At 40.2% G+C, this 23636-nt stretch overlaps 1 protein-coding gene across 1 annotated transcript in view; it reads right to left on the minus strand.

Annotated features, from left to right (window-relative positions):
• LOC107602100 (multidrug resistance-associated protein 5) overlaps positions 1 to 23636 on the minus strand; it is a 37251-nt gene that overhangs the window by 2033 nt on the left and 11582 nt on the right. The window contains exons 3-28 of the mRNA XM_016294509.1: positions 22253 to 22401; positions 20551 to 20706; positions 20091 to 20235; positions 18568 to 18801; positions 18187 to 18360; positions 17559 to 17706; positions 16615 to 16763; positions 16417 to 16524; positions 12732 to 13085; positions 12563 to 12634; positions 12311 to 12435; positions 10808 to 10880; positions 10097 to 10300; positions 9867 to 10010; positions 9225 to 9321; positions 8949 to 9133; positions 7665 to 7811; positions 7411 to 7540; positions 5933 to 6215; positions 5638 to 5824; positions 2107 to 2196; positions 1782 to 1971; positions 1210 to 1369; positions 689 to 767; positions 340 to 453; positions 50 to 214 (exon numbers count right to left, since the gene is read on the minus strand). Of these exons, the coding sequence (XP_016149995.1) occupies positions 50 to 214; positions 340 to 453; positions 689 to 767; positions 1210 to 1369; positions 1782 to 1971; positions 2107 to 2196; positions 5638 to 5824; positions 5933 to 6215; positions 7411 to 7540; positions 7665 to 7811; positions 8949 to 9133; positions 9225 to 9321; positions 9867 to 10010; positions 10097 to 10300; positions 10808 to 10880; positions 12311 to 12435; positions 12563 to 12634; positions 12732 to 13085; positions 16417 to 16524; positions 16615 to 16763; positions 17559 to 17706; positions 18187 to 18360; positions 18568 to 18801; positions 20091 to 20235; positions 20551 to 20706; positions 22253 to 22401 (4062 nt within the window). The remainder of the gene's footprint in view (positions 1 to 49; positions 215 to 339; positions 454 to 688; positions 768 to 1209; positions 1370 to 1781; positions 1972 to 2106; positions 2197 to 5637; positions 5825 to 5932; positions 6216 to 7410; positions 7541 to 7664; positions 7812 to 8948; positions 9134 to 9224; positions 9322 to 9866; positions 10011 to 10096; positions 10301 to 10807; positions 10881 to 12310; positions 12436 to 12562; positions 12635 to 12731; positions 13086 to 16416; positions 16525 to 16614; positions 16764 to 17558; positions 17707 to 18186; positions 18361 to 18567; positions 18802 to 20090; positions 20236 to 20550; positions 20707 to 22252; positions 22402 to 23636) is intronic.

Consider the following 23636-nt stretch of genomic DNA (forward strand, 5'->3'; position numbering starts at 1 on the left):
CACACTGATATTTTACTGCAAAACTAGTCATCAGACTGCTATACTGTACCTGGCCCTGATTGAGCACCATGATACGGTCACAGCTGAGCACCGTGTGCAATCTATGTGCAATGGTCAGTGTGGTGCAGTCCTGGAACGCATTCCGAATCGTCTCCTGAATCAAACAGTCGGTCTCTGTGTCCATAGCCGCTGTGGCCTCATCCAGGATCAAGATCTAAAAATCAGGAGGAAACTAAGTGGATGACCCAGTTAAATGAGACAGAAGTCTGTTCTGCGTTATCAGCTAATCCCGATCAGCTCTCTCTAACAGACGAGCTCAAAGTCGGGCTGTTAACTCACCTTGCACTGTCTCAGAAGAACTCGGGCCACACAGAGCAGCTGCCTCTCACCCACAGAGAAATTCTCCCCGTTTTCCACCACTTCGGACTCCAGCTTTAAAGGCAGCTGAGACACCTGAACAACAGAGAGGAGATGCGAGACAATGAATTACATAGATTCAAAGCCGTGGGAAAACTATGATAAGATGGAGGCAAGAGCAACAAGAAGTCATCGGAGACAAATACTTGCCCTTAGGTGTGAGAGACTAAATGACAAGCTGCTATGTGACAGAGTGGGCAACCTGAAACTACTTCTACTTCCTGTAAACGTTATACATGGTGTCACTTTCGAAGGGTTTTCTTTAGCTTACACATTCTTTCATGTGGGTCCTCTCCAGGGCATCCCAGATTTGCTCCTCTGAATACTGGTTAAATGGATCCAAGTTGGATCTGAACACAAAACAGAATGCAGATGTATGACTAAATAAGAAAACTGACAGATAAATACATTCATATGAAGCAGGATTATTAAGACACATCTTTTATTAAGCATGACTCGTGTCAACATTTCCCAATGTCAAGTCACATTTATATAGCACTTTATACAATATAGAATATAGCTTCAAATGATTTAAACAAGATAATAACAGTGTTATTTGTCAAATTCATCAGTCATGAAACCTGTAAAGTTAAGATGGAAATAAGCTCTACAGAAGACAGTGATGTCATTATTCAGCTTAAGTCAGTTCCGTGCTGATTCATTTCAGTGTTGATGTTGTTGAACAGTTAGTGTCAATGAGTTCCTGATGCATGACGCCCTAACATGATACGTGTGAAATGGTCTTTGGGAATCAGCTGAGATACAGCACAAGTCAGATGAGGTCCCGCCTACCTGACAGTACCACTGAAAAGCACTGGCTCCTGTGGAATGATTGACAGTTTGCTGCGCAAATCAGCAAGGCCAATGTTGCAAATGTTGACACCATCAATCTTAATGGAGCCGCCACACGGTTCTACCAGCCGGTAGAGAACCACTCCCAGAGAAGACTTCCCTGAGGACAGATGTGAAAGCAGATTTATTGTTTTTCTCTCTATTATACATAATTTCTCTGATTTCACCTTCTATTTTCATCCATGAAAGTCATTTCATAAAAGGCTTGATTCTAAAAGTTAGCATAAGTTGAATATCTGACTTGCATAAGAATGTTTTTCTTGATAAACATTTGTTATTAACCTCTGTTATTACACACTATATACTTTATTAGGTATTTAAAACCATAAAGAATATATATATTTGCCATTATTATACATGTGAATGAGCCACTCACAGAGCTTTTTTTTTTAAAATTGTATTTCTGTATTATTTATTTATTTATTTGTGGGATCACAAAATTATAATAAAAAGAGAAAAGAAAAATGAAACATATGAACTGTTGAGGAAAGACACAAGGAGCAGAGACTGACCTGAGCCTGTTCGTCCCACAATCCCGACCTTCTCTTTTGGTCGAATGGAGCAGGAAACTTTCTTCAGTATCATTGGGAGGTTGTCTCTGTACTTCATCTCCGTTCTATCAAACACGATCTCACCCTCCTGGGGCCAGTCAGATGGAGGAGCCTGGTTTTTCACCCTTGCAGGAGCCTCCAGAGACAGAGACTAAGACAGACAGAGGTGACTAAGCAAAGATAGAACTTCTTCCTTTCTGAATTCATCGTAAAAGAGTGACAACAGACGTCTGGAAGAGAAGCTTTTAATGTCAAGTTGAAATCGTCAATGATGTAGGACTAGTACCTTGATGTAATGGTGGATTCTCTCTACTGAGGTGAACCGAGCTTCGGTCTCAGAGGCCAAGCGAACAGTAAACTGGAATAACCCTGTAAGCTGTGAGAGACGAAAGAGATGTTCAGCCACGTACAATCAATTATTATTGTAGTATCACTGATATATTTGGAATTAAAAAAATTTTTTTTTTAAATATATTTTATTTTATATTTAGTCTTAGTAATTTTCTTATTTTTGTCATTTTTATTTTTTGGTTTTTTTTTTCATATATATATATATATATATAAATTATTTGTATTTATTAGTAGTGCTGTCAAACGATTAATCGCATCCAAAATAAGAGTTTTTGTTTACTGTTCTAAGTGGTTTCTAGGTGTTTGCTGGGTTGTTCTGGGTTGTTGCTAGGGTCTTCTGTATGGTTGCTAGGGTGTTTTTTACTCGTTGATAGGTGGTTTCTAGGGGGTTCTGGGTAATTGCTAGGGTCTTCTGAGTGGCGACTGAGTAGTTGCTGGGGGTGTTCTAAGTGGTTGCTAGATGGTTGCTAGGGTGTCATGGATGCTTGCAAGGTGGTTACTAGGCTGTACTGGGTCATTGCTAGGGTGTTCTGGATGGTTGCTAGGGTGTTTGTTCTGAGTAGTTGCTATGGTGTTCTGAGTGGATGCTAGGTGGTTTCTAAGGTGTTATTGGAGGTTGCTAGGTGGTTTCTAGGGTGTTTTCTTCCTGCCTGGTGTGGAAAGAGTGTTTTCACAACAGCGTTTACAAAGATCCGGGACAGTAGCTGCATTTGACGTGCATTCCCATCCTCATTTGAAACAAACCAATTCATTATTTACAAGCTTCAGCAGACCAGAGAAACTTAATTTATTTTTATCTTTCCGAGCTTCTGTTTATGCCCATTTGACAGAGAGAGCGAACAGACACTGTGAACGGTGCAGGAAGCAGATAGAGCTGCTTATTTCTCTCTGAATGAGTCTAGACTGAACAATAACAGTGAGGAACAATCACACAAACACGCTGTAATTGAACTCTTGGGTTTCCGCTGCTGGAATTTATAAGTGCTTGAATAGAAGCTGACTGCAGATGATCAGTGAGTGAAGCTCTGAATCTTCATGTAGTTCTTCAGAGTTTTGGGAGCAAATCACTTTAATGTCCTGGAGATATGATGTGCACGGCTCTTTATGCACTCTAGTAAATCTGCAGATGGAGTTCAGATGATCGCCAGTGCTGGGTAGACTACTTACAAATTGTAATCCATTACTGATTCCAAATTACATGACAAAAATTGTTGTTAGTAACCAATTGTAATGCATTACCTTTAAAAGTAATGCATTATTCTATTAAAGCGAACTGTGCCAGTGAGCATTGCCACAAAAATCATGTACTGAATTTGTACTAAAAACATTGACTGCTTTAATCCATATTTGTGTGTTTCATGCCTTTTATGGGCTTTCAGGATGTGCTCTTGTATTCAAACCGTCTAGACGCAGCTCAGCTGAATGGAACAGAACCCAGACGTCTCAAGATGTGTTTTTAAAAGATGCAGTTCTTTGACGGACATCTTTAACCACCAGAGCGCGTCTTGCTGTTTGATTGATTGCAGTGTTTTTAAGATGCCATGTCAAGTCAAAAGAAGTTCATCTTTAGAAAACAAGATTCAAACATAAGGTTAAAGCCTCAATAATGTCTCGCTGCTTTTGGTTAAGTCAGAGGTGAATGTATTGAAGGTAAGATTAACGTCAGAATATATATACAGTATATGTGTGTGTGTGTACGGTGTATATTTATTATATATATATAAATACACACACATGCATGTATATATTTCAGAAAAACATGTTATGTTTATATATTATGTTTATGTTTAACATTATGTTTATATATTAAATATGTATATATATATATATATAATATATAAATTATATACATGTACATATTTTCAAATATATATACTGTATGTGTGTGTATTTATATATACATAATAAATATACACAGTACACACACACATACATTATGTAAACAAAAACTTCTATTTTGGATGCGATTAATCGTTTGACAGCACTATTTATTAGTTTATAGTTATTTTAGTACTTCAAATAAGCTATTTTTTTCCAGTTAACATTATTCTTGTTTTTAGGTAACTTTTTTTATATAGATTTAGTTCATCTGATTCCTTTATACAATACAATAGCTTCTGTTGTGAGACAATCTGACCTTATGCAAATCTCATTTAAAGGAAATATCTGCGTCCTACACTTTTCAATCAAGTCTAAGAGCGTTGTCACACTTGTTTTGTTTATTTGGTCCAAACTGGAGTTTGATTCCCTCCCTATTTCACCGCAGGTCTCTTTTCACATTATGATATTTGGCTCTAAATCATTGTACATTTGCGTCATCAACATGAATACCGCCGTGAGTACTAGTGGCACCTGTTTTGGCAGAAAACCAATCAGGCAAAAGGCATAACATGCACAGAATGGCACTTGCATTATTCTGCCACAGATGCAAAGAATGTGGGATTTTCTCAGCAGTGATGAGAAATGCATTTGCTGTTCTGCCTCCACTTGACATCATCATTTGTGGTTTACTTCTGGAAAATAGGCTGTGTTGCTTTTATAACGACTGCAAACAGTTATACGAACCATATCCCAAGCCTGTTTTCAGGATTTTCAAGAGTTTAAAAAAAAAGTTTTACAAAACATGATCTACTCCAGTGGTTCTCAATTCCAGTCCTCGTGGTCCACCGCTCTGCATATTTTACATGTCTTTCTTATTTAACACACACGATTCAGACCACCAGCTCGTTAGAAGAGAGCTCCATGCATGAACTGTGTACCGCAGGGGTGCCCAACCCTGCTCCTGGAGATCGACTGTCCTGCAAAGTTTAGCTCCAACTCTAATCAAACACACCTGCCTTTCATTTTTAAGTGATCCTGAAGACCTTAATTAGTTGCTTCAGGTGTGTTTGATTAGGGTTGGAGCTGAACTTTGCAGGACAGTCGATCGCCAGGAGCAGGGTTGGGCACCCCTGGTGTACCGATTGACATGGTCCCTACACAGTGTTCATTGCTCAGGGAGGAGCACGGCAAATCTGTTCCGAACATTCACTTCAGAACATTCATTCACAGATTTGCACTACACCAAACGTCTGAAGTGACAATAGAATCATACAAAATGTGCAGAGCGGTGGTATGTGAGGACTGGAATTGAGAACCACTGGTCTACACCAAAAGCTTTAGACTGAAAATACCTTTATACACACAAAAATGTAGAATTAAAGGGATAGTTTATCCAACTAATGAAAATTCTGGCATCATTTACTCACCCTCATGTCATTCCAAACGCAAAAGACTTTGGATAATCTTTGAAACCCTGAGAGATTTCTGTCCCTCCATTGAAAGTCCAGGTTTCAAAGATAGAAAGAGAACCAAAGTCTTATGGGTTTGGAATGACACTAAGGTGAGTAAATGCCAGAATTATCATATTTGGGTGAACTATCCATTTAAAAGTGGAAAAACAACATTTTACACAATTTCCCCTCACCTGCACGGCATAGGAAATGGCCAAGCCTGCGTAAGCAGGAGGAATCTGGCCGTGCATGAGGACGATCATCAAAGCCGTGATGCTAATGAGAGCCACGCAAATCACATCCAGACGCACAGCCAGCCAGCGCATGGCACAGCTGAACAAATAGAAGGGAGCCTGGTTCTGATCCAGCAGCTCCTGATACCTGGGAGAAAACACACAGACAAAGTCCATCAACCACGCTCACTGGAAGTCTTATCGTTTAATGAGAAATATGCAATAAAGTGAGGCAGACTGATATCCCAGCGTTCACCTATGAAGGAATTCGTCCTCTTTCCCATAAGCATGCACTGTGGTCAGGCCCTGAATGCTGGAGGCAATGTGGGACAGGAAAGGTGACTGTGTGATGTTGTCTAATCGTTTGAGTTCTCGAATGAAGACCCGAGAAACCACGTGTAGCACTATAAAGAGGAGAACCAGCGGCCCTACTGCCACCAGGAACCACGGGAACACGCTGGCAATCACACCCAAGCAGAAGAGCACTAGAATCACGTTCTGAATGAACATCTCAGCCTGGAACGGCAGACGTGTGTCCACTGAGAGAAGACAAGGAAACGTTTAGACGTGTGAGACAGGTAAGAGAGTTTGTCTGAAAATAGAGGTGTGTATGGAAGACCACCGCCACTGAATAAAAAATTTAAAAAAGGTTATTGTGACTTTTTAATCTCACAATTCGGACTTTTTTTCACAGAATTGTGAGATATAAACTCGCAATTGCGAGATATAAAGTCACAATTGCGACATAAAAACTTGCAATTCTGACTTTTTTTCTTGCAATTGCATGTTATAGTTAGAATTGCGAGAAAAAAAGAATTGTGAGTTTATATCTCGCAATTGTGAGTTTATATCACGCAATTATGAGAAAAAAAGTCCGAATTGTGAGATAAAAATTCGCAATAATTAATTTTTTTTTTTATTCAGTGGCGGAAATGGGCTTCCATAGGTGTGTGATGTGTATCGTCTATGATAACAATATTAATTTTGTACAACCATTCAATAAAGTTCAATAAGTTAATATTGTGAGGTACATTTTAGGGGTTATTGTCTGTTTTTCTCTATGCTCCATTTCATCAACAAAAAAAAGTTCCAAACAAAGCCATTAAAAGAACCAAGCAACAGTGGTTTTTCGTTCCTGAATGAATCGGCATTTTTAAACAAATCAACAATAACAATTCATTCATAAAGACAGTCATTTGCATCATTCTTAAATGATACATTTGAATGAATCAGTTGAGTAAATGACTCAGTGACTCACTCAGATTTGCAGCCACCTAATGGTGGTTTTAATTTCATATTTAAAATACCATTTAATTTTTTTACAAATAATTTCATATTTCGATATCCAAAATATTATTTTTAAAACACTAATCTCATGACATTATTTATGCAATTGTAACTGCAGTGTAAATACATCTAAATGCCACTTCAGTTAAACTATGTTGATTTAGAGTGACGTAAAAGTCGCATGAATTCCAATATGACTGTTCAGACTGCAGTCGCATTGCAAAACATCTGACCTGTATCGGATTTAGTACCACATATGGAAGTGGCACAAATCAGAATTGAAAAGATCAGATTCCATGTGGTTTGTGCTGTTCAGACTGTCATGAGAAAAACAGATCTGAGTCACATGTGAGCAAAAAAATCAGATTTGGGCCACATTAGCCTGCAGTGTGAACGTAGCCAATATCTCATGATAGTGCTACAGTCTAACCCTCCATCAGGTCCCACCTTCATCCATGTCTTTGGAGAATCGGTTGAGGATGCGAGCCGTGGGCGTCGTGTCAAAAAATTTCATGGGACTACGAAGAATCTTCTGGAAAAGTTCATCATGGAGCCTTGAGGAGGCACGCAGGGTACCCTTAAAAACAAAAAAAAAATCAAAAGATCACCTGCTGAAACGTGGACCTCATTCTCTGACACAGCAAGTCCATCATGCATAACAATAATCGCTATACAAGTAACTATATGATGTAAAAACTCACCTTAACAAACACAATGCCTCTCAGTAGTTTGAGAAGGAGCATGATTCCCATAGACATGGTGTAGACAGCAGCATAGTGTTGCATCAGAGGGTTATCACGCATACTCTCACTCAGTACTGAACTGTTCCCCACCTGCACCGTCGTGTTCTGTTGAGCAAGAAACCACAGATGCATTGCATTATACAGTAGAACATGGTAATGAATGAACATTTGTGTGTATATATATATTAGGGATGCAACAATACAGTTAGCAGTGGATGTTGTACCAAAAGGTTCAATATTATATTGTAGAATTATAGAATTGCGGTGTTTCATATATATATATATATATATATATATATATATATACAGTGGGTACGGAAAATATTCAGACCCCCTTAAATTTTTCACTCTTTGTTATATTGCAGCCATTTGCTAAAATCATTTAAGTAATTTTTTTTCCTCATTAATGTACACACAGCACCCCATATTGACAGAAAAACACAGAATTGTTGACATTTTTGCAGATTTATTAAAAAAGAAAAACTGAAATATCACATGGTCCTAAGTATTCAGACCCTTTGCTGTGACGGGTATGAATACTTTCCGTACCCACTGTATATATATATACACACACACACACAAACAAGATCCATTTACATTGAGGTTGGTTCATGGTATGTAACATATTTATTGTTTTAATCTTCAAAGTCGGCCTGAAATGGAAGTTGCAATTAACCGAGAATGAATTGGATCATTGTTGTTTGCTAATTACTGCAATCTCATGTGAGTGACAGGTTGCTAGAAGAGATGTCGTTGCAAAGTTAATGTTTGTGGTTAAAGACTGAGGGCATTATTAAAAAAAAAGAATGATGTGCACAGATACATCATTTATTATAAATACTGCTAAATTCCATAAAAAAAAAAGAACTATGCATTTTTATTTCATGGTGACTTTAAATAAATATCCAATTAATATTTATTTGTTAATACAGAACTGATGAATATGACACAAAGATCAGTCGTATCACACTTAGCCAGTAAAGACCAAGATAAAGAATTTTTTAAATATTGATACTTTAGTGCATGAGTTTTGTGGCCAAAACGAATATAATTGGCGATCATTTGTGATATGTAATTTCCTATGTGTGAAGACACACTAACAGTAACAGCTCTAGAAAGAAAAGAAACGAACCGATGGTAAAGGTCAGAAGCACATGAAATATTTAAACACTTCTACTCTGGTCTCATGGAATTGAAGCCTTTCTGCCTTTCTGTTGCTCCGAACTGCCCATGTTCTCTTACCCCGCTGCCCTGTTTGATCCAGTAGCTGAGCCACCAGTTGCTGAAGGCTGTGCTGCCCACATTGAGAACAAAGAGGGCAAGGATGACGAGGAAGACGGGCCACCCTCCTAAAGCCTGGATGTAGACTCTGTACACCGCCCAGGGCACTGAGCCTTTCCCTCTCTCCTCCACCTGCATCAGCTGACCTGAAAGAAAACAGACAGAAGTGAGGTAAATCAAAGCCTCAGTCAAGTAGAGCTCAGTGTAATTTACTGTGTTTAGCATACTCGTACTTACCATCACCCTGGTTGGCCGTTTTTTCTTTTTTGACAGATCCTGCCTTCTTGTTCTCTAAGGGTTTCTTCAAGGAACTCCCAGAGTTCTTATTCGGAACCTGAGATGACACAAAACGACAGATTTGAAAGCTCCACCATGGCTTGGATCTAATTGGTGCATATGCAAAAATCATGCAAGAACCGATGGGGCTGTTGAAAAAGAGCTGTGTAGACATTCAAAACGTGTGTTTCACAGAAGAAATAAAGTCATACGGGGTTTGGAAAAACACGAGGAGAATGATGACTTGAACTTAAGGGATAGTTCTCCCAAAAATGATGTTCTTTCATCATTTACAAACCCTAGTGTCATTCAAAACCTGTATGACTTTATTTTGTAGACCACAAAAGAAGATAATTGAAGAATGCTTCAGATGTGTTGTCCATGTTATAAAATTCAATGGGACCCAAAACAAAGTGAAATTAATTCATCCAGACTCGACTGGTATAATTCAAGTCTTCTGAAGCGACATGAAAAATTTAAATCTTTATTCCTTGAAACTCATGTGTCAACTATAGTCAAACCCCATTGGTTCTTGATATTTGAGGTTCATCCTGACATGCGGGTGAGTAAATGACGACAGTTTTCATTTTGGGGTTTTCTGACCTCAATGATTGGTGTTTCTCCCAGTTGAAGGTTGTTAAACATGGCGGCGTAGTCTCCATTCAGATTCATCAGGTCCTCGTGGCTGCCCTGCTCTGTGATGCTGCCGTCACGCATGAAGATCACGTCATCACAGTCCACCAGATACTGACAACAGAAACAGGACAGTTTTTTTGGAAGTTGAATGAAAAATTCATAGAAATCTCACTCCACCGGGCATGACATTATAATACCTGTAGCTGGTGAGTGACAAAGATGACGGTCTTGCCACGCAGATGTTTTCTGATGGCGTTGTTGAAGATGTGATTTCCGACATGGGCATCCAGAGCACTTAAAGGGTCATCAAGTATGTAAATACCCCTGTTGCTGTATAAAGCTCGTGCCAGGCTTATCCGCTGACGCTGCCCGCCGCTCAGGTTGGCACCACGTTCTCCAATCTGACAAAAGAAATCACACCACTTTTCAAAAGATTGGCCCCGATTATACCGTCATTTAAAGGGGAGTTTAGTGTTTTGTCAATGTATTAGTATTGTATTAGTAGCTCAGCTCTAAAGCCTGGTGCACACTGTACAATTTTACCCACGATTTTGACATTTGAAACAAATTTCTGGGATCCTAAAGGATTTCTGTTGTCATCGAGTAAAATCGTGTGTTTCGATCGCCTACAATGTGAGTTTTCCATTGCATCTTCACCTGTATTTTTGTGGTCTGAAAAATGATAATATTCTTTCCTTTTGTGCTGTTTTTTCAAACACCTAACTTTTGCCATATTGTTCATTCCTGAAGTGAACATTTGCTGGTATAGTGATTAGATTCACTGTTTTGGCCTGCCGCCTTGAACATAAGAATGCATTACAAGTACAGAATGACGCATTCAGTGTGTGTAAATAATGCAGTGCATAACGGGCTTACGAGGATCTTGATTTTTGTGTAGGACGTGTTACCTCAGTCAGGTCAGCATTAGGGAGGATGGCCAAGTCTGGTCTCAAGCAGCAAGCACTCAGAATAGCCTGATACCTGCAGGAGACAAATAAAAGACATGGAAGAATAAAATGTCCTGCATTAAAAAACCAAAAGTGCTTACTCTTCTATGGTAAGGTGTCAATACAGTTATTAATATATCAGGAAACATGTGGAGGCTATTTAATGACAAACACAAGCGCTCAAGGTCATGTGTGCTCATTTTATCTTCGTGCTGAGTTCACCACTTCGCCTGCAGCCCCATTTCACTCGCTCAGCCCTTTAGTCTCCTTCACACTAAACTCAAACACATTACTCAGTACTGACATGTTCCATTATTAAGGCCCCAAGATACTCATCATTTTGAAGAATTTGAACAAAATCAGGCCAAAATGAAGTCCATTTGGAGTTTGTTTCGGAAGTTCGAAATGATTGGTCTGTGGCGATTACATAACATAGGGTTCATTTCTTTTATTTATGAACACACTGGAGAGCTGCTTTATAGTAGAAACTGAGGTTGTAATTTTAATTGAAAGTGACTTTGACACTGTTTTTTCATGTTTAACTCTTTCCCCGCCATTAACGGAAATTTCCGGCTTCCCGTGTTTTTACTGGTGTACGGTAGGAGGCGCTATTACGCACCTTCTGAAAAAGCACCGAATCTCTGGATCAAACAGAGTGAAGAAGAAGCAGAAACAAGCGATCGCGTATGTAAGCTGATGCATGTGTAAAATAACACAATCATCAAACATTAAACAGCATATAAATCTAAACTGCCTAATGTTACCGAATGAAATGACGATCCAAGAAGTGTTTGAGGATCCTAGGAAGCGATCTACACCATCTATGTTTTGATCATCGTTCTGAATCTGATCCAAATGTAGTCTTTGACAAAAACGCGATTTTAGCAGCTTTTTGGTCAAAATGTTGCTTTTTTCATGAAACTTGCCCACATTCAATTGTTGATAAAAAAAACACTGCATGAAGCTAGAATAAAACAGTTTTTTTTTTGTTTAAATCAGAGGCTCTGATGAGAACAAAATATTCTGGGGGCAATTAAAACTTTTGTGAAAATGATCAAAAATGCTAGCGGTGGTGGGGAATGAGTTAATACTGTTAAGCTGCTTTAAAGCAATCTATTGTATAAAGTGCTAATAAACAAACGTGACGTGACTTATCTTCACTGTACTGCCAAATTACAGAATTGGTGCAAACATATCCACATCACTATGATCAGATGCTTTCTTAACTGCCGTTTTCTCACTGCTGTCATTTTTGTTGTGTGTTTATTTTGAGGAAAACGAGCAGCACATATTTACATATTCATCTAAATGCCGCTCCCAGGAGAACGGACAGAATTGGGATGTTTGCTAACAGTAAACCATTGCTTTTGTATTTTGATTTTCTTTTTATTAAGTGAATAATGAAAGAGAACTTTGCTGTTAGTATTTTGGGGCCTTTACATTTTCCTTTTGTTTGGTGCTCACCTTTCTTCCTCCATTTCCTTGCCAAACAGGATATTGTCACGGAAGGATGCATTGAGAATCCAGGCCTGTTGTGCCACATATGCAAAATCTCCATTTACAGCAACATTCCCCTCTAAAAGAGTCATCTGGGATACACACATCAGGCATTATAACAGATAAGAGGATTTCGGAACACATCTAATGCATGATGCCTTTAACGTAGACAAAGGACAGCTGCTCTTTTTTTATGCTTCAAATCAGACAATCGCTCACCTGGCCAAGAATGGCAGAGATGAGAGAAGTTTTGCCGCTTCCCACACTGCCACAGACACCGACCAGCTTCCCCTAAAGATTTAAACACAGAAATGATCATTAGTATGATTATTCCTTGTTATCTCTACCATCACAAATCAACCAAATGAGCATTCAGAAAAGCAAAGACCTTTTGTATGGAGAGATCGATGCAGTGAAGAGTTCTTTGCAGCCGTTGGCTGATGGTCGGCACTTGAAGGGCTTGATCGTCAGGACTGGACGCCATGTCTACAGGCACATCATTCAACAGCTGGCCATGCGTTTCCTCTTCCAACATCCCATGATGTTTTGGGTCGTCACGCTGCCTGCGCTTCTTACGACACCCTCTAATTCCAAGGCCTACATAGGGTGTACTGCGAGGCGAAGGCTGGGCGCTATGTCCGCCCGTCTCCCAAGCCAAACTGGCACCAGTCATCTCTATGGCAATGGAAGGATTACTTGGGAGCTCACGGATCATCTTGACCTCGGCCATCATGAACAAACTCTGGAGGAAAATGAAAAAACAGAGAGAAAACAGATTAAATGAGCCTGTCTCGCAGGACAATTGTTTCGTTTAGAGGTGCTATTATTTTGCAATCTGTCTTTTTCTTCACTCCACACCGCAATGCCAAGTTCATGTGGTGGGAGCGTGGAGACGTGAGCTGCCGGACCCATGGTCCGGAATGGAGATGCACCCATGACGCTGCTGACGGTCTAGGATGCTGGGCTGTTAAACCCCTTAAGCGCGATGGGTCTGGCAGGTCGGGAGTCTCTCCACATTCCCTTCCTGGACCCACACAATTCTGTTGGGAGCCTGGTGAAGGGTGGCGATTAAGGGGACGGGGTGTCGATGAAAATTAGAGGGAGGCAGCCGTTCCATCACACAAAGCAAGCATGTCCAGGGTTGTAATGCAACAATCTTAACTTGGATTTTGTTTGCCGCTGACCATTTGAAATGCATCACTTAAGTGTGCTGCAGGGATGATATATTTTTGCAGGCCAAAACCAATAATGAGTTAGTATTTTAGCACTTCTGCTTCAGTCGTCTTGAAGTCAATGGTTTTTTAATGGGTTTTTGGTTAAATTTCGCACTCTTCACAGCACTGAGACAGCACTTCTTAAGGTTGTCAATGACCTCCTTATGGCCACTGACTCAGGCGCCATTAGCATTTTAATTCTGTTAGATCTTTCCTCTGCTTTTGACACTCTCTCACAGTATTCTCATCTCACGACTCTGTTCTTGGTATTTCTGGAACTGCCCTATCTTGGTTCACTTCTTACCTGTCTGACCATCAGCATTACATTGCTTTGCGCCAGGCTAAGTCCTCTACTGCTCCTATCTCTCACGGTGTTCCTCAGGGTTCGGTTCTTGGGCCTTTACTCTTCATCAGCTATATGCTCCCTTTAGGTAACATTATCCATCATCACGGCTTCAACTTCCACTGCTATGCAAATGACACCCAGCTCTATATCAGTTCTCAACACAACTCTCCCTTTCCCACCAACTCCATATCAGCTTGTATTAATGATATAAATGCTTGGATGACCAGTAACTTTCTCAAACTCAACACTGATAAAACAGATCTACTACTTGTCGGTTCACCAAAAAATGTTGCTCCTTTCTGTGCTGACAATGTTAACATTGCCAGGATCTTGGTTCGACCTTCCACCACCGTTAAAAACCTGGGCATAATCTTTGCCTCCCCTCTCGCCTTCCTACCTCACATTTCTTCACTCACTAAATCTGCCTTCTCTCCGTAATATCGCTCTCTTCCATCCCTTCTTAAATATCAATGATGCTGAGACACTGGTTCATGCCTTCATTACTTCTTGACTCGACTACTGTAATTCTCTTTTCTATGGTCTACCAAATATAACATTAAACAAGCTCCAATATATCCAGAACTCTGCAGCTAGGGTTCTCACTTTTTCAAAGAAAAACTCAACACTGATAAAACAGATCTACTACTTGTCGGTTCACCAAAAAATGTTGCTCCTTTCTGTGCTGACAATGTTAACATTGCCAGGATCTTGGTTCGACCTTTCACCACCGTTAAAAACCTGGGCATAATCTTTGCCTCCCCTCTCGCCTTCCTACCTCACATTTCTTCACTCACTAAATCTGCCTTCTCTCCGTAATATCGCTCTCTTCCATCCCTTCTTAAATATCAATGATGCTGAGACACTGGTTCATGCCTTCATTACTTCTTGACTCGACTACTGTAATTCTCTTTTCTATGGTCTACCAAATATAACATTAAACAAGCTCCAATATATCCAGAACTCTGCAGCTAGGGTTCTCACTTTTTCAAAGAAATCTTCTCACATTACTCCCATCCTACACAGACTTCATTGGCTACCTGTTTGTTTTCGTATTCAATACAAGATTCTCCTCATCTCCTTCAAAGCACTTCATGGTCTCGCCCCCCCATATATTTCTGATCTCATTCATACTTACTCCCCAGTTCACACACTACGCTCTTCAGATACTGGTCTACTGTTAATTCCACGCCACAGGTTAGCATCGTTTGGTGGATGAGCGTTTTGTATCTCTGCCCCCACACTCTGGAACTCTTGAGTTTGCAGAAAGGCGCTATCTAAAATAAACGTATTATTATTATTATTATTAAATGCCTGAAGTAAGGTATGTGGTGAATACAAACTCAATATATTTTCACATTTATTCTACAACATATAATACATCAGCAATACCCCTTGTGATTTTTTTTAAAGCTTTTTGAAAAAGGCGGTTGTTAACAAGAATCTAAATGGGACGACAGAGGTTGTCGGGGACATTAAACATCATCACAGTGAACAGATAAACTCATCTACTTACTAGTCGCTTTCACAGCCTTATTGTTTTTATAATCAAACTTTTTTTAACACAAGATTTTTGATTTTTCTTTTTTTAAACAAAGACTTAAAGAGTTGTCAGAAGCTTAATGGTGGTGAAGCTGTCTACAAAGTCATGTGACCGTAGTGTAGTTCATTCATAGCCTACATTTAGCTTTTTACCTCTAGTGATTGTAATTAGATTTCAAAATGTATCAAAGTTGTTCATTTGTAAAAAATTACCATGAACTTCATAACCTTTGTTGGTCACAGAGTTTATTTTCTGGAATAATCCAAAAACCAATGGAAAAATCCTATTGTGTTTTTGTCAAAGGATTCAGGGTTGGCCTACAAGCACACGTCATCACTGCAGCGCTCTATTGTTATGTGTGTGATGCTGGCACAAAAATCTAAACAAGGTGGAAGAGAGCCTGATCCAGATGTATGAAGCTAAGCATCCTGAGATGTTTTGTGAACCCATGTTTAACAAGGTGATGTATCACAGCACTCAACTGTTTTTTTTTCTGTTCTAAGCTCAAATAAATCTATTTTTTTGCTCTCATAATTTTTTACTCTTTCTTGTGTCCACTTTCATTTTCCTATTTTAACAACTTCCTAAAATTGCCCCTTTATAACAGTTATCTCCAATACATTTGATGTGGAAGTTTATTGAAGCATGATCCAAGTCATGTAAAATGGACTTCATGTGATTTTTGTCATCTGCCACTAAAGTCAGAAACAGAAGAAACGAAGATATAATCTGCATGATTAAGCGAAAGATAGAAGTGAGTTTGATGTCAACTGGAGCTTTTTAATATGGCACCAAGAACAGGCCCATTCACCATCTTATTCAGTCACTTCCCCAAGATCATCCACCTGGACCATATCAAACATACCTCAATGATACCATACCTGGATTTACAGGAACAGCACGCAAAATACACACTACCAGACTTGACAAAGGTAGAAGTAACTATCTAGAGAAAGAAGGAGAGGAAGCTCACCTTGAACCTATCGATGGCGACAGATGCCTCCGATAGAGATTTGACAGAAAATGGGGTGACCTTTAAGGCAAAGGTCATGGCATTGAAAACAGTGACGACAGTAAATGCCTGGAAAAAAATAAATGAAGTAGAGTCAGTGCATGAGTACATCAATACTGTGGTAATGCCTATACCTCCAAACAAGCAATGTAACCCTACCTGTGCGGCGGTAAGGTCATAACCTAGCAACATGTGGGTGGAGAATGTGGCCACACTGGCAATCACCACGACGATAGGTGCCACGCCGACTGTAATGCTCTGAAAATATCCTGTTTGTTCCAGAATCTGACGCTCCTCATCTCTAATTCCTGTTAGATTGTACATAATGATGAGCAAATGCCCAAACTGAATTTAAAATGAAAATTAAATGAAAATAGAAAAATAAAATCTAATTCAATACTGTGGTAATGCCTATACCTCCAAACAAGCAATGTAACCCTACCTGTGCGGCGGTAAGGTCATAACCTAGCAACATGTGGGTGGAGAATGTGGCCACACTGGCAATCACCACGACGAAAGGTGCCACGCCGACTGTAATGCTCTGAAAATATCCTGTTTGTTCCAGAATCTGATGCTCCTCATCTCTAATTCCTGTTAGATTGTACATAATGATGAGCAAATGCCCAAACTGAATTTAAAATGAAAATTAAATGAAAATAGAAAAATAAAATCTAATTCCATTTATTAATAAAAACTACAATAGAATATCAATTATATTAAGATAATACTATGCCAAACAACAACAACCAGGGTTATTATCATTAAATCTATTTTTTTTTTTTTTTCAGTTTCAGTTATATATTTTATTTCATTTTGTCATTTCCATTTAGTTTAAGTTGACTCAAATTAAATAAAACTAAAAACTAAAACTTGGACATAGACAGTAAAAAAAAATAAAAACCACAAAAATTACTACAACTTTAACTAAAATGAAAATAGATAAAAATATATATAAAAATATAAAAAATATATAAAATATAAAATGAACATATAAAAATAAAATTGAATTCAAAATATTATCAAAAACTACATTAGTATATCAGACGGTGATACTAAATAATAACACTGAGCCAAACACACAAGCTAAAAAAAAAAAAACTTACTTCGCACAGCTTGAGAGAAGGCCTTCACCCAGGCATACATCTTAATGAACTTGATGTAGTTCAGAATCTCATTCATCTTTTGAACGCGCTGGTCAGTCACAGCTACTCCCTTCCTCCTGAAGTACGCCGTCAGCCTGGAGCTAAACATCTGCAGGAGAAGCATCGGCGTTACAACGGAAACTCCCATTGGAAAAGCCACACGAAGCATGAACGGAAAGCTCACCATAGTGGGGTAGAAGAGGATGAATATGGCAGAGCCTAGCAGAGACGTCGGCCCCAATACGGATAAGTTGTATGCCATTCCCAGCATGGCCACCAGGGGCCCTCCAGCCAACAGGCTGCCCACGGCAGCGGCATCAAACATGCGCTGCCCGTCACTCGAACACATATTGATCAGCTAAAAAGAAAAGCAACACGTACGTCGGGCCTTCACCCAGGCATACATCTTAATGAACTTGATGTAGTTCAGAATCTCATTCATCTTTTGAACGCGCTGGTCAGTCACAGCTACTCCCTTCCTCCTGAAGTACGCCGTCAGCCTGGAGCTAAACATCTGCAGGAGAAGCATCGGCGTTACAACGGAAACTCCCATTGGAAAAGCCACACGAAGCATGAACGGAAAGCTCACCATAGTGGGGTAGAAGAGGATGAATACGGCAGAGCCTAGCAGAGACGTCGGCCCCAATACGGATAAGTTGTATGCCATTCCCAGCACGGCCACCAGGGGCCCTCCAGCCAACAGGCTGCCCACGGCAGCGGCATCAAACATGCGCTGCCCGTCACTCGAACACATATTGATCAGCTAAAAAGAAAAGCAACACGTACATCGACAAGACGTGCGAGATATAGCGTAGACTACCATGAAATATATGCGGGCATCACCTTCTTTAGATATTTTCCTTCACTCTTCATCTCTTCATCATTCAACACCCTAGGATATCTGCTCCTAACCTTCCTAAATGGCCAATTCATTAATCCAAAACTCCTCACCCGTCCCTCAACACCGTACCTCTCCCATGGTCTTCTCCCGAAGGCTGCGCAGACGCAGTATCTTGTGGAAGGCCAAGGTCAGGATGGCTCCACGCAGGCGGGTGCCGGTGCGGTAGTTCAGCGCCCAGGTGAGGGCGAGGGACCAGGAGCGAATCAGCTCGGTGGCCAAGAGGCCCAGCACCAGCAGCAAGCCGTAGGGCAGGTCGGGTTCGCTCATCTGCGTATACTCCAGCAACCGCCTCACCACAAATGCCTGCGGAGAGGGAGGACGAGCAAGGGGGCGACAGGACACAGCAGGCGTGACTGAGGATACAAACACAGCCGTGCACCAGCACACTTCACGACCTTCCTCATCATAAAACATCTGACATGTTTACATCGTTGGGCAGAAAAAGGTAAAGAGATGCAGATCATTGTATGCTATGTGTGGGACGTCATCATAAAATGCACGCCAGCCCTGCATAAGAAACATGCCCTTACCTCCCAGGAATCCTCACCGGCTCTGCCCGCCGTGTGCTCTCCCCGCAGGTTAAATGGACACCCTGTGGAGTCTGAAGAATAGCCTCTGTCACATGTCGCACACATGGGGACCCAGCGACCTCTGACCCCTAACTCCAATCTGAACCCCCCCAGACACCCACCTTCCTTTACAAACCACCCCTGACCTCAGTCATCAGAGCAAGGACAGGTATCTCTTCAAGGAGATGCTCTACAGGGAGCTGCTAAATATAGACAACAGGGAGAGAAAGGCAGTTGATGATTAAACAGAATCTTTTGATAAGCCTGATTTTCTCCAAAAAGTTGAAGGAGACAGAGCCTTGCTGTGTCGCCCATGGTGGGACAGTGACAGAAGCTCTCCTTGAAGAAAATGCTAGCCTATCCTCCTGATCTAAGGAGACTTCTCTTTAGACTGTGTTTGTGCTACATGCAATGCCCCTAAACTTAAGTTGTATCCCAAATCTAGCATTTCATAGTGGACCGTAAGAACAGAATACTTTCCTTATTATCTACCCGACAATAACACCACAGATATAAAACACCTGGTACCTGGAAAGCAAGAGACAAACAGAAACTTGCACAATCATAGAGCAGCAGTTTTTTGAACAGGTGTAATAAATTGGTTTCCGTTTTTCTGTTCTTGGAACAAAAACTGATGACTAAGCTTTGAGTCATTTCTCTTTAGCTTCATTAAAACTTCAGGATATGTATGATTAATAACATTTGGCCTTAACTAATAGACTTGCTTAAAGGTGAAGTGTGTCACTTCTGCACAACTGGCAGCACCAAACAGAACTGAAAAATACTGACCGCTGGTAGTCCTGCCTCGAACTAATGGCAATAGAGTGCAGCAGTCGGGTTGCGGACGTAAAAACTCCATTCGTTTTCTCCAAAGGGGATTTGGGGGGGGGGGGGGGCAGGATTTGATAGGTGGGTCTACAAAGCTAATAATACACAGAGACACAGACAGAGCTAGAGCGAGAGAGACAGATAGAGGGAAAAGACACCAGAAAGACACAACAGAGCTGAGATGGTGTTACTTACTGGGCCACTGAAGCCTGCGAGTTGAGTAACCATAAGGCAGAGGATGGACAGCAGCAGACGTGTGCGGCAAAAATGCCAGACCACACGATGAAGAGACGCCCCGTCCCCTCGTGACCTGACTTCTTCATCCCACAGCCCGGCCAGCCTGTGGAAATAATGTTTTGTTAATATGCAATGCATCTACCAATTACATCAGGCCTGGCTCCAGGTCCAAGAAGTACTTGATTTGGACATGAGCCATGCCAATGCAATGGTATTCTTTAAAGTAATTTGGAGTACTATGAAACTACCATGGTGCATCAATCATTCAGTGTAGTATTTACAGTATTGGTACCATTTGACACCATTTGGTACCACCATAGTACTGTATGAGGAGGTTGCATCTGCCAGCTCTGAATTACATATATTTTAGCTGGATGAGTGATTGATCTTTGATAGGAAGTCATATATCAGTACTGACCGGCGACGATTGGCTTCACAACTCTCAAACTGCGACACGGCCCAAATATCCTCCAGAAACAGCTGACCCTTCTTATGGGCCAACACCACCAGTGAGGTCAACCAGTTGAATGTCATAAAAGAGAAGAGGCCAGCGTTGTCGACTGGATGCTGATACCTGGGATGACACAATGAAAAACAGGACAAGAGAAGAGGCAAGAGACGTGGATTAGTCTCTAAGCTGCAGTATTTTAATTCAGTGCAATTTGGTTTATTTTATTAGGGCCACCCTGTGTAAGTCCCATGTGCCTTTCTCAGGGACACAGTGTATGTCTCGTAAAACTGTGTCATTTGAGCTTAATCACTGCACTGACATTTTTATAGGGTTGCAATTTTACTTAAATGTGGCTTTTGTTGAAATTCAACAAAGATGTTTTTACTAGGGCTGGGTTGACCACAGTGATTTCTCAATTTGAATTGATTCTCATTTTGATGAACTGATTCTTAAATCCTAAGAATCTATATTTTAGTGGAGGCTGTTTTCAGTTGATGCATGAACTACACTTTATAAAACATTATTTATAGCGTACCTCCAAATTGCAAGCTTGTGAATTGAAATCCAATCGAATCTTACAATTTGTGTCAATATCCTGGCTTAGTTTGTTGTCAAATTCATGGATCCTCTGTGTTGTCTTATTTTGGTGTGTGAATCCATGTAATTTGCATTAAAACCTCAATGGAGATCCACACTCAGGTCAATTTACTAACCGCAAATCACTATTGAGGCTTCTGCTCAACCAACCACAGCTATGCTGTGATATTTCCCTCCTTTAAATGGATAGTGCATCCAAAAATAAAAAATGTCACCCTCAAGTTGTTCCAAACCCAAACTCAATATTTCATCTCCCCTTGGATGAAGTATTGAGGCATTTTAACTTTAAACCATTCCTTCTGGCCAACATACGAGTCCATAATCCATAATAAGCTTCTTCCAGTGGAAAAAGTCCATCCCTGTTGTTCTCTCACATCAATATCTACCCACACATTTGAGCTGTTTTGGACTGTTTTCACTTGTAAAAGGTGCTGTATCTGTGCATATTTCTCTCCTGATTCAGACATGATGAATTTTTCACTTGAGAAAACAATATTATGAATACAGGACTCTTTTTATTTTAGTTGGAAGCAAAGGTTTGAAGTTAAAAAAAGCCTTAAGTATGGATTTGTTTCTTACAAACACGCAGCTTTACACTTTACAAGATATTAATTGATGCACTGGAGTGGTGTGGATTATTGTGATGTTTTTATCAGCTGTTTGGACTCTCATTCTGACGGCACCCATTCACTGCAGAGGAACCATTGGTGAGCAAGTGATATAATGCTAAAATTCCCCAAATCTGTTCCCATGAAGAAATAAACTCATTTACATCTTTGGTGGCCTGAGGGTGAGTACATTTTCAGAAAATTTTTATTTTTTTGAGTAAACTATTCCTTTAAGGCTGTTATTAACCACTTAACAGCTGACCCTGTAATCTATTCAAATTGTTCTGTTTGTCACCATTTGTTTCAGAATATGCTTCTATTGGCATCTCAGGTTTACTGAGCCTTTGACATTTGAGAGACTGACCTTCACAAATTTGCAGACATCTGAAAATGGACACAGTGTTACCCATCACGATTTGCTAACTGAAATGATAGGTACACTGCTCAGTAACTTTAGTACGTACTTGCTGGTGGAGCGGATGGGCTTGAGTACACAAACACTGTGGTGGTATTTGCTTCTTCCGACTTCGTCCTCCAACTCTTTTGGGTCGGATGCACTGCCCCCATCCAATGAGAGGCCACCCTCAGCTCTCGCTGCCGTTTCAAAAGCATCCTGGGAGAAACATCAGCAGACCAGGTGTTCAGCTGCCAGGTTTGTTTTTGAGCGTGGTTTATTGCATTTCAGCACTTTTCAATGGAAAAATGTGACAATGCAAAAAATTGTTGACAGGAAATGAAAGAAGACTTGTTTGCCAGCATATAATGGGCAAAGACAAATAACATCAGCGGTGAAAAAAACAGGAAGGAAACCAGTCAGACTCCTAAAACCATGCAGCCCATACTGCCTAATAATGCCTTGGGGAAAAACCACCACGTCATGCAAGAGAACCATCGAGTCTTGTGCTGCACGTGGCCTTAAAACACAGACAGCTGATGAAGTCCGTAATTGTCAATTATGCACATATGTTTAAGTCAAGTGTCTTGGCTTAACAAATAACAGGCAAAATAGTTTAGAAGATTGTTTAAAGCAAGACACTACAGGTGAGCCTCGTCTACAACACACTAACACGCTTTCATTTGAAAATGCATATTTTTCTCTCCATTTTGGCCTTCCGTTCACACTAAGCCTGCATTTTTCTCAATAAAAAAGTTCTCCAAAGTTTGCGTTGTAGTGTAGACTGTAAAAACGATGACGCAGGTTTAGTCGTGACGCATATTGTACCGACAGTTATCTATGTTTATACCGGTATTGTGCCTGTTATGTGCTATTCACTTTCACACTGTTGCTTAAGATATGGTACTTTGTACACTCTTCTTATCACAGTCCTGCAAAGATGACAGAAAATTTACTGGCACTTGCTGTCCTCCGGCAAAACATGAGGGCGGTTGCTTTAAGCCCAAACATATGATGGTGATTGAGTGTGACCTTCCGACTTCTCATTGAATGGAGAGATATTTTGCTAAATAAAATGATCCTGCCAGAAGAATATTGCGCATCTGTATCATCTCTGTGAGCTCTTATGAGGTTTTACGCATGTGCAGCAAGGTTAAAACTGTGATGTGAAACGTCTGGAAAACACTAGTGTGGACGGAGAGCATTTTAAAATGAAAAAGCTGTTTTTAAAGGTATCCGGTTTAATGTAGACATAGCCCTAATAGGGCAAAAAATTTAACCGATATCACCACACTTTCCCCAGTTGATTAATCACAGCATGATTGACAAAGTTTTCTGAAAAGTTGTGTTTGATTATGGAAATGAGGCATTATCTTATTAAATAAGCACTCATTTGCATACACTTCCAGAACAAAAATCTGAACTAAAGGTTTAAAATTATTTAATTTTGTTGA

This window comes from Sinocyclocheilus grahami, unplaced genomic scaffold (assembly GCF_001515645.1).
Source record: "Sinocyclocheilus grahami isolate Dianchi unplaced genomic scaffold, SAMN03320097.WGS_v1.1 scaffold319.1, whole genome shotgun sequence".
NCBI classification, from domain to species: domain Eukaryota; kingdom Metazoa; phylum Chordata; class Actinopteri; order Cypriniformes; family Cyprinidae; genus Sinocyclocheilus; species Sinocyclocheilus grahami.